At 48.2% G+C, this 11,476-nt stretch overlaps 1 protein-coding gene across 3 annotated transcripts in view; it reads right to left on the bottom strand.

Moving 5' to 3' along the window:
- Nucleotides 1–335: 335 nt before the first annotated feature.
- The window catches only part of LOC146201575 (stearoyl-CoA desaturase 5-like), a 28,057-nt gene continuing 16,916 nt past the window's right edge, over nucleotides 336–11,476 (bottom strand). For all 3 annotated transcript variants that reach the window (XM_084587654.1, XM_084587655.1, XM_084587653.1), the window contains exons 3-5: nucleotides 5,100–5,230; nucleotides 2,786–2,991; nucleotides 336–2,064 (exon numbers count right to left, since the gene is read on the bottom strand). In XM_084587654.1, the coding sequence (XP_084443780.1) occupies nucleotides 1,599–2,064; nucleotides 2,786–2,991; nucleotides 5,100–5,230 (803 nt within the window). In that variant the 3' untranslated portion in view covers nucleotides 336–1,598. The remainder of the gene's footprint in view (nucleotides 2,065–2,785; nucleotides 2,992–5,099; nucleotides 5,231–11,476) is intronic.

Raw genomic sequence — 11,476 nt, 5'->3', positions numbered from 1 at the left:
ATCGGGTCGGTTCCAGACTCTGGTTTATGTTCGGTTCCGGTTCAACACTTACTCCAATGCTTCAGGAGAGCCGGTGAAGCTCCAGCTACTAGGACAATTTGTAACACAATGACGGTGAGCAGCGTGTATCGCTGTTATCCCGTTCACCGTTAACGGCTCATAAGGGCCGCGGAATATTTACACTTTAATGAACAGCCGCAAAGTGTTAGAAGATTGGCCCGACACCTTCCGGCTCTATTCAATGGAATCAACGCTTAACCGTTTTAGTTTGGCCAAAAATATTAGAGGACTCAGATTGTGCCTCCTGGGTCCCCTAAGAAGGAAGGCAACAAGTGTTTATATCCGTCTAAAACTTTATTTCGACATAAAATGGCAAAATAGGTATGTACACGTTTATGTCTCTGAGTAATATCGGTGGTAGGCATACGTTCGTGCCGCAAAGTGCGCAACATTGAATGCAAACACTTGCGCAGTAGGTGAAAGTGTGCCTACAGTTCCACCCATGTTAAACACGGACGACACGAGATGCCCTAAGGAGCTAAAAGCTGCAATGCAGAGGCGTGCCACGTGTGGCGTCAATAGGATAAATTCTGTTCCTCTGGCGTAACAAGTACCCGATGTCACATCAAGGAAAAAGACAATACAAGAAAACAAAGATAACACAGGACAAAAATACACTTAAGAGTGTCCACGTCACAAGCAGGCATCGCCCGCTGAAAGCACAAAAACAAGACAAGAAATTCACATGAGACCATAGGTGCGATTTTCTTACCGCAATTTGAGCGGTGAATATGTAGTCAGCAGTCAATAATAGGTAGCGTCCATTTGACAACCCTCTTCGGGCTACCTTTCGTTTGCCCTTAAAGCAGAAGTACCTATAAGCAAAAACTGAAGTCTGACCACTAGCACTTTGACATATTTCTTCCTAAGGCACAGCTTGTGATAAATACGCGAAATTGTCCAAAAGTTCTTCACCGCAAACACTACTCTTCTTTCTGCTTTCTTCTCTTGGCGTTAGTTTCTCGTGAAGTTCATCACCAAAGAACAAAAAAGTATTCCCCTCACGCAAAAATGCTGCAAATGAGGCTGCACAGAAGGCGGGTGTCTCCGGTTGTTCCTGGTGCGACGATGCTTGCCCAGACGTGGCGTCAAACTAAGCCTAACGATTACAACCACTACGCATCACATGTATTTAGTACTAGAGGACAGAGGACATGCAACCGTATTTACGACAGCCTCCGCAAAAAAAAAAAAAGAAAAAACTGGTGACGTTCGCTGGTATAGCACGCCACCAGCGACAGTGTCGACTCAAAAAGGGCGCATTCCAGGTATTCTGCCACAGTTTAACGGCGTCGTATTGTGGAGCGACGAATGAGGAACCTGAGCAGAGACAGCATCACGGAGGCCCTCGAAAATGCAGTCACATGGCGCTTCATCTGCGACGACGGCACCCCGTGGTGTGCAGGGCTCGAGTCCAATGGGGCACATTGCGGGGCCAGAGTCGTGTTCAACATCGACTCCAAGGTCCTGGAAGCGCACCGCGCCGGACCGCGGCCGGCCAAGGGGCAGATCGAAGAGTGCGTGTACCTTGGCGGCGTCTAGTACTCGTTGTCATGGTGGTGATGGTGGTGCCGCTGCGACGGGTGGCTACCGTCTCCCGTTCGCGTTACCCGTTGCTGAATCATTTCCCTGGTGGGCTTGCGCAGGTCGTACGCCCAACCGATCTTGGCCATGAGGTCGATGAACATTGTGGAAATGTTGAGCTTCCAGCCCAGCTCACTTGTAGAGTAGTCCCAGGGGAAAGTGTGGTGGTAGTTGTGGAAGCCTTCGCCGATGGCGAGGAACGAGACCAGGAAGTTCTCGGCGGGCGAGATGTTCTTGTCGTACGGCTTCTGGCCCCAGATGTGCGCAGCGCTGTTCACCAGCCACGTGGAGTTGAGCTGGAACACCCAGCGCAGGATAGCGGCCACGAAGAAGGCATTCCAGCGACTCTCGCCCCAGTAACGGTAAGGCACCACGGTCGGCACGATGAAGCAGAACAGGATTGTCATCGGGATGTGGTACCTGGGTGCATAAAAAAATGTGTGAGCGCGCTCTGTGTTCCTGGTGGATCACTGCTAATCACTGTCTGCACAGTGCGCGAGAATGGCAAGGTTCTCCGCAGAAAAACACTTTGTGCCTTTGTTGGAATAGTGGAAACGAAAGGCGGTCAGGTTGCCTCGTTTACACTTTTCCGTCACAAATTCGGCAACTAACATCGCGGACGCGCAGGAAATGTAACGGGTTAGTTGCAGACGACGTCGGTGTGTCGGGAGCATTGCTTGTAAACGTAACCAGGCACATGACCTATCATATATCAATCCTAACCACTTCCTAACAACTTGTCCTGGTCTTCGCGTGGCCCGCAATGCACACCTTAGAAGCCACTCTTACAACCCTACCAGACCGCCCGACACAGGGGTATGGACACATGGCCCACACCACCGAGAGTTGTTGGCATTCATTGCTGCCGCAGGCCTGTATCAATGTATTTAAACCCTTATGCCGAAGGGCGAACTTGCGCAATAAATAAATAAATAAATAAATATATATATATATATATATATATATATATATATATATATATATATATATATATATATATATATATATATCAATCGATGAAGAACAATATCCTGCCAACTTCAACGTAGTCCCTTGCTCTTTTTTCCATAAATTTAATTTTCTTGCAATGCTGTTCGTGTGGTACAATGCTCATGCATTACCCAAAAAAACGACGCCTCACCGAGTTTGGAACTTGACGACGGGGTCGTTGGCGACGTCGGAGCAGTCGATGGCCTTGCCCTTCTTGGTGACTTCCGAGTGTTTGCGGCACATGAGCCATCCGACGTGCGCGAAGAAGAAGCCGCGGTTCACGTTGTGCGGGTCTGCGTCGGTCTCAGAATACTTGTGGTGGACACGGTGGTCGCGCACCCAGTCGTATATATCATTCTGCATTGAGGAAAAAAAAATACAAAAAGCGTTAAGAAAAGGAGTACGATTAACCTACTGATGCTTTGTTCATTTATGGCCATGGATGTTGAATTCGACTACAGATGCCTGCCCTTGATACCCCGATCCGGCTAAACGACTTCGTACTGCGCATTTTGATAGCGAACAGAATTACGGCCACATTAACACGGTCAAGCTGAGTGCGTGCTGCGCATTAGCAGTTCAGAAGGCTCTTCCCATCCGGCCGTTATTTTGCCTTTGAAACGACCCCGGAATTATTGCTTTGAGCTCACAGGAGTTGCCGTGACCACCGATGTTGACGACCTGTCATACAGCCAGAGAGTATGCTAATCATATCTTGTCCTGTAGGTAGCACCTATAGCATTTCGAAGAGCAGACGCCAAGGCAACTTCAGCAACGCACAGGGCACCCGAGGACACACGTCGCCAGAAACGACCTTGACACGGGAGTATAGCGGATACACAAAGTCGCCTTTGCAGACAGCGTTCATACATTAGGCCCATGCTTCGTCCACAACACGATTACCACAGGAACACTATATTTAGGCGCCAGTATTGGCAATACCCGTGGCGGTAGCCGGCGCCATTCTCATTGAACGACGGCAATTTCCTTTGTTTTGATGGGAGAGCGCCTCTTAATGATACCCTCTTGACTATGCTTTGCGCAACAGTTTGCCCTGCCCGGCGGAATTGGCAGCCGAGTATAGACTGGCCTTTGCCGCGCTTTATTTTTGTTTCCTTTCTCCCTAAAGGCTATCCGTCGTATTGTTTCCGGTCGCTAATAACGGACGTCTGTGACCTTATTCGTCTAACGCATTAGCTGCTTGATGACGCGTTCGGTGTGCAGTATAGCTCGGTATCGATATCGGATGAAAGTGCTTCATTCCTTTTACTTTCTTTCTCGCTGCGTTGTGGCGTCTCGTTGCAAGTTCTTTCCTATTTTAAGATACTTGCACAGCTCTTGAGATGCTTCGGGTACGCCACTGAGACGACCCGTTATGACAAACAAGGAAAGCGAATAAGTACTCGGAACTCAACTCAACGAATGAGTGGCAGCGTAAAAGTGCCATATGTAGCAGATATCTTTCTTTGCAAAGGATAAACTATGCCCTTATAAATTAGGCCGCGTTTATTTTTAGCCTTCATTGAATCTGCATCCAAAGCTCGCGGCTGCGTTTTAACCGTTCGCACGTTCGGAATCAACAGGCCGATAATGCAGTCCAATATAGCCGACAGCGTATGTCGAGACTGAAACAAAGAACCTGGACTGCCTTTTACAACGTACGCACACAATTCAGAGGATAACCGCGCCCAATAACACAGGCACCTTGCGGTTGTGGTCGCGTATGCTATGGAGTTAGTTGTCTTGTACGACGCAACTTCTCCAAATTGGTGGCCGCGCCTTTCTTTTCACGAGCGAGGAAATACGCCAGGAAAGGAAGATACATTGCAACTAAAACGAGAAGCGTGACCGATAACTTTGTCGCACAAGCAGGCTGAGCCGAAGTTTTAGGAAGGATGAATTATAAATGGAGGAGGCAAATCGGACCACACCTCCACATGCCTGGAGGGTTAAAACGAGAACGGCAAAAGCAGAGAGAGAAAGAGATAGCAAGGAGGGGAGGGGGAAGTCGACTAATGAGCAACTAAGCAAGCTGTTGAGTGAGCTGTATGATTCCGTAAATAGCTGCCGCAACTTTCTAACCCGATGTTATCGGGTCTACCCATACTATTTGACTTATCGCTAGAAACGCTCGGTCGGGCGCTAGAAACGCTAAGCCTCTTTGCCAGTAAACATCTGTTCACTACACTTAGCTTGTCTCAGAAGTGGTGGGCAAGTTATAGTGTTTATTCTGACAGTCGCCACGTGCCTGGCAGCCCCCTAGTCAAGGACAGGCTATCCCCATAGTACTATACTGCAAGATTAAGCGGAATGAATTATTTCCTGTGCTTTTCAAATTTCGTCTTCAACATTGCCTTGTTTATGATACCGTGATGACAACTTAAGTGGCCCAACACCTGTAGAAATCTCTAATAATATTTGTTTTCCCATTCAGCCCTTATAAAACGAGTGGCATGCATGCCCACCTGTCCAGCCATGCAGTTGAACAGCATCAGAATGATCCGGAGTGGCAATTTGGCTTTGTAGGAACGGTGGCTCCATAAGCGGTGGGCGCCGGCTGTCACACTTAGGCCGGAGCAGACGATGTAGAAGATGGCTGCGCAAAACAAAGTCAGAAAAAAAAGATTGTAGCACCTCTTAAAAAAAAAACACAAAAAAAAAGAGAAAAATGCACGTGCATGCAACAACTAATAAAAGTCCAGCTTTTCGTTTCACTGAAATATTGGAGACAAATGTTAATCTGATACCCCATACCCTTATCGCTAGCAGTGGGTAATAGCTGAACAGAAGTGCCCCGCGCTTGCCAGATGCGCTCAACTGCACGTGAACTCGATGAGAGCGTAATACTAGCGATTTTTAGTATATAGATATCCATGCACGCGAACATATAAGCTTGCTAAAGTTGCTAAAGTACGGCAACGACAGTATGAAGTATCTTATGTGGCACATGGGATTCAGTTTACGAAAAAAGTGTAGCACAGTTAAGAGCAAATGGGTCTCCCGGAGTGCTATTTAGCACTCTTTTTTTTTTTATGCAAAGCAGGCTTCGCTGTCACTTCACCTGCCTCGACGGTTTGACTTCTTATTGCACCACCTGACTTTTCCAATCGATCGCGAACCGGCACACTGTGGGCGCACATCTCTCTTCCAAATGCGGACGCTGGAAGTCGCGTACATACATACACACACAAAAAAGGAGGCGCCACTGCCTCCGCCGTGGTTCAGTTCAGTTCAGTCGTTCAGTCGTGCCCGACTCTTCGTGACCCTATGGACCATATCACGCCACGCTTTCCGGTCTCTCACTATCTTCCTAACATTCCGCCGTGGTAGCTAAGTGGTTAACTGAACCCAAGTACGCGGGATCAAACTTTGGCCGCGGCGGCCGCTTTTCATTGGAGGCGAAAAGCTGGGGTCCATGTGTTGTGAGACGTCAGTGCACTTTAAAGAACTCTCCCAGGTGGGGGAAATTTCCGGAGTCCTCCATTACGGCGTCTCTCATAGCCTGAGTCGCTCTGGGACGTTTTACCCTATAAACCTAAACCTGCTGTCGCGGCCAATGCCGCACTAGGCAGTGTGCGTTGTAACCTAAGTTGCAGCATAGCAAGCGTAAGAGATCACAAATAGAATGCGGCAACAGATATTGTCGGCAAAGGTAAATATTGTAGACATCGTCACTCCGGGCGACTCCGGCACAAAGGTTTGCGGAGGGAACGTCGTCTTGCTTTTATTTTTTCTTTTTGCTGTCCAGATCAACGGGTATATTGGTTTGGTTTGGTTTGTGGGGTTTAACGTCCCAAAGCGACTCAGGCTATGAGAGACGCCGTAGTGGAGGACTCCAGAAATTTCGACCACCTGGGGTTCTTTAACGTGCGCTGACATCGCACAGCCCACGGGTGTCTTGCTTTTCGCCTCCTCTGAAAAGCGGCCACCGGGGCCGGGATTCGATCAGCACACCTGGGAACAGTAGTCGAGCCCGTAACCACTGCTCCACCCCAGCAGGGTCACCGGGTACATTGATATTGATTAATGTACCCGTTGATGGCACCGGGATGAGGGGCGAAAGAGGGGAGAGACAAGCGCTTCAATGAAACCACGCTTCAGTGCAACCGCTACAGAAGGGGCGTGCAGCAGGATGGAAGATGAGGAAATCACTTTCCCAGCTGTGTGCGGTACTACGCAGGGTATTCGAACTAACTTTGCGAACACGTTAGAAACACGTCGCGCATAGAATCCGGCAGGGGAAGCCCGCACTCATCGCGTACGGGGATTTAATTGTGTGCGCTTAAGCTTCCCCTGCTTGGCAGAATTTCAGAAGGGAGACAAACATTCGCATTGCTAGACAACGCTCTTGCCCACTTTGCGCGCCCTGAAGCAGTAAATCGCCCGTATTGTGACCCACCCCATCCTCTTAAATGCGTCGAAAACCTAAATTAAAGCGCTCTTTTTTGTCTCTTCTTGTGTGGTCACGTTTTGGAGCAAAAACTACAAAATTAGAGAGCCATAATTACCCGACTTTAGCTTCAATTAACACGAGACACATTTATCGCGCTCCTCGTAAGAGACGCTAGTCTTCGATAGTTGCAATGACCCACCGCCCAACTTCGAAAGAGGTGCAGGTTGAATGAGCCTGGTAAAGCTGAGGGCAAGTTAAAAATGGATACCGCTGCTACTGCAACCGTGGGGTATGAACTTTCGGTATTGGAAGGGGTCCATTCATATATGCCATACCCTTGTCTCAACGGCGCGTGAATAATTCCGCCTCTCCACGGAGCGAGGAATAGAAACAATGCATAAAGATGCCTCCCGAAAAACAAAAAAAAAAGAAAAAAAGAAAAGAAGGAAAAAGACATATCGCGCCAGCGCGGATGCCCTGTCATTGGAGCCGACAAGGAAGTTGCTTTTCCAAGGTTTGTCCGCGTGCTCGACAACATGTATGTAACACTATGCTTATTGAGCGCCGATTCAAAAACACAAGGGCCAAAGGAAGAGAGTCAAATAAAATGGCGTGGAGACGGACGAACACAGCCCCATTCCGCTCCCCTTTGTTCTTTATCATTCCTGCGAATCGCGTAATGGGTAGCAGAATTGATGGCATTCGGCACCGTTCGCCACTGCAGCGATGCACTAGAAACAGACATATATAATGAAGAATGAATAAAGAAAGCGGGGGTGTGGAGAGGTGGCCGCTGGAAACAACAAGGCGTCCCCGCCGCCGCATCCTTCCTTGTTACGATGGGGTTAGTATTTTCCGCGGCGGGCTGACGCACAGGCCAGATGCGCGCATTCATGCATACAAAGCGTGCTTTCAGAGAGCGCGTCCCGTATGGAGTGAACGTGACGGGCTTTCTTCGTCCTCTGGCTATGTTTACTGGCCAAGCTATCTTTGGGCGCGCAAGCATGAGAAAAAGAAAGAAAAACCCAATAAATGTTAACTGCTAATACGCTAACTCTTGCGAGCTCAAGCACGCCATAGAAACGCGGGTCTAATAGAAGCAGTTCAAAGTCATGATCCGCGTTGCGTAAGGACCTAAAGAATGCAGATTGATCATACAGTTGCTGCCAAAAAGACAAGCGACGAATGCTGCCGACCTAAGAAGCGCGAAAAATGTATTTTTGTTTTATATTTCTTTAAAGAACGCTATCATATTTTCCGTTTGAACGACAGCTAATTATCGTCGAGCTAAGAAAGTGTTGCTGCCTTATCTCCTTCCTCGCCGACTAGTCCGACTGCCATGCTTTTTTGTAAATACCGGCGTCTACCAGCTGGACAAGCAGCAAATGTCATGTGACACATGCCCTATAGCACTTTCCTCTCCGCCTTTGGCGAAACAAAGTGCTAATCAGAAGGAGTCGGCAGAGGGTAACATTCCATAAGTATGCGGAACACCAATTTCGGCTTCGCCAAGACGATTGTTAAAGATTCTTAAAACAGTACACAAGTGATAAGATCCATAAAATGAAATGGCCAGTATTAAACGAATAGTCTCCATCTCATGCCCAAATATATCGGGCTTTATCCGAATAAAATAAAAATATTCCGTGCCGCGGCAAATGTATTCAGAAAATGAAAGAATCAAAAGTAAGGTTACCTACAATTTAAATGAATAACGGTCCTCGAGGAACAAGGTAGACGCTTGGGCATGTTGGTTAGACATTATCGGCGGACGAGAGCTCCTCTCGTCCTCGTCGTAAATGCGCTGCATGATAATGCCCTCAAGGAATGCACCAATCACAAGCTTTTATTTCTTTTCTTTTTTTTCAACTGTGGTGGCGGCTTATGCGCATAGACGTCTCGGAACAAATTAACATTCCACAGATCACCGCCAAATAAATCTTTTGCCGAAAATTAACGTAGATTTAATCGAAACATGGGACTTCGTACCTATTCCCGCACCTTGATCAGTTCACACAAGCTATGGCTTCCACTAGAATTTAGTTTATTCTTCCTTACACCTACTTTTGCGCTGCTATACACTGGGCCAAAATTTGAAGGTATGCGGATTTCCACGCTGATCGCGGGCTCTCGCATCGCCGGTTCGTTCTTCTCGTTGGCTATTCCGTGTCAGGTGAAAATAAGATCCGCGTGGCGACCTTCGCTGGCTGTAAACAAAATTGGACACCGCACGAGGGACGTCGTGGAAATAGACTGGGACTTCGTGTTGGTTCTAGGCGCGTGCCAAGCAAAACGTCAGCGGAGCCCAAATGTGGAGCAGCGGGCCACTCTCGACATAGTATCCTTCTCGGTCGCCGCCTGATATCATTGCTCCGATAAAGATACCGACCACATCCGTTTGGCTTGCCAGCCAGAAAATAACATAACCCTTGCCCTATGGCCGCTAGGGCAAGTATTATTTTCCTCAGTATCAACGCATTCCGCTGGTGCCCAGCAAGAATAAACACTGTTCGGGGACCGCGCAGCAACTGCTCGCAGAACTATAGGACGCCTCTGAAGGATTGCCGCTGCATGTGTACACCGGCGCTACCTGATGATGCTAATAAACCACGAAGGATGGTGAACATGACGCGGCAGAAGATTAACTCTTCGTTCCCCTCCTCTTTCCTATTCTCTTCTCTCCATCCAAATTCAGTTTCAACGAAATCCATGCGCAATAATGACGGGACTGCGAGAATTCTGTGACAGGGCAGGCATCCTTGGGCACGGCGTAAAGCGGAAATCAACTGCAAACATTGTCTAAGAGCAGAACACAATCTCTGACCCGTTTACGTTCAGTGTAATGAGCAAGCATTGCGATTCGTGCTTCTACGTGAAGGAAACTGTTTGTTCCCCTACATGTTCGTTGATCGGCGAATAATTGGCACACACGCTGCTTTAACCGAAGCCCCATCTTATGGTATGTCGTTACTATAGTAACGACAGTGGCTCACTGTAAAATTTAATCAGAGTGAACCATTCTAAACAGTATAAACCAGAAATGGAAACGGTATGTAACGCCAAGAGTAACGTTTTAAGTTACGTAAGCCGGTACCTGTCTAAATTGCTAGATGTTTCAAATATTTCTAAAAACCTAATACGGTCCACCGCGCGAATCTTACTTACACTCGCCAAAGAAAAGCAAACGAGAACGAGCCGGAGCGACGAGTGCTCGAGACCAGCCAGCAGCGTTCAAATCCGCTAACCTCGTTGAAAATCGAGACTCACGCAAGGAACAAGCTTTTTCTCTGTTATTGCCTGCCGGACAAAATCCACGGAATTCACGGGGCGAGCGAGACGCCGATTAGCTTTGCGAGCAGTGAGGCCAGCTCGCTATTTCTGCGCGGGCGTAAAGCTTTGGCGCTAAACGCTGCCGACCATTACACGAGTACAAAGCGCAAAAGAAAACAAAAACGACGAATAAAGGAGGCGCGTAAGGAAATGGTGTCTTCCAGACTATCGCGTCGCGTGTTCGTAAGCTGATATCGTGTTCCATAAGCTATAGGTCGAATGGCGCGCCGTGTAGAGGCTCAGGGCTGGAAGAAGAGAGGAAATGCAAATGACGGGATTACGGCAGAAAGGTCAGCACCGAAAGCACACGTCACGTGTCCTCCCGCAGGTTGGACGACTGAGAGGATGGAGAAAAAACAAAGCAGAGGAATTTGCCGGAAACCGAAAACGGCGTCGTTGTTTCCTGCGGCGCCTGGACGAGGATTGAGTTTGACAAACGAGGCAGAAGAGAGTTCCCGACATGTTCTCCTCTCGCGACTAAGTGTGCGCTGTCACGCGGCATTGATGACGCCTGCGGGTGAGGTCAGTGTTTGAGGGAAAGGAAGATGCTGAGAAAAGTTGGAAGGCCCTTCCAACCGGGTCACCTGACGGTGGATTTTCCGCTGACAGGAAAGTGCTTGGCGTATGGGATTAAGGACGAAGACGCCGGTTCGTTTTTATTCACCAGACAAGAATAGCGTGGCGACGCCGATCAAGTTCCCGGCCGAACCGCAGCAACCTCAATGGCAGGATGAAGAAAAAGCGGCATCATCGAGTGGCGCCTGTGGATTTAACCACAAGCGTCACTGGGTGCGAGTTGGATTTAACAGTCAGTAATATGGTTAGCGTTAGCAAAGAATATGGCGTTGTCTCAGTTGATCGAACTAAAGGACCACATAGAGAACGCGCATCGGCAGGGTACATTCGGGTAACAATTGAGTAAGGTCCTTTAGGCGGCCGTGATACGGGCTGTAGACAAGAGTTGCTTTTACCTGAAACTGGACCTCAAAACTATATGCATGAAAGCTCAGTAGTCCCCCGTCACTCTTTTAATCAATATATGGCTGATCTGGCTATAATTTACAAGGTACAAAAAAAAAAAAAAACGTTTTTGACGAGTGTCTAGCGCATTTTCTTTTA

The sequence above is a fragment of the Amblyomma maculatum genome, chromosome 1 (genome assembly GCF_055883805.1).
Source record: "Amblyomma maculatum isolate TAMU_Amacu chromosome 1, ASM5588380v1, whole genome shotgun sequence".
In the NCBI taxonomy this organism is placed as follows: Eukaryota; Metazoa; Arthropoda; class Arachnida; order Ixodida; family Ixodidae; genus Amblyomma; species Amblyomma maculatum.
The sequence above is the reverse complement of the archived record's forward strand: the minus strand, read 5'-3'. Positions and strand labels throughout refer to the sequence as shown.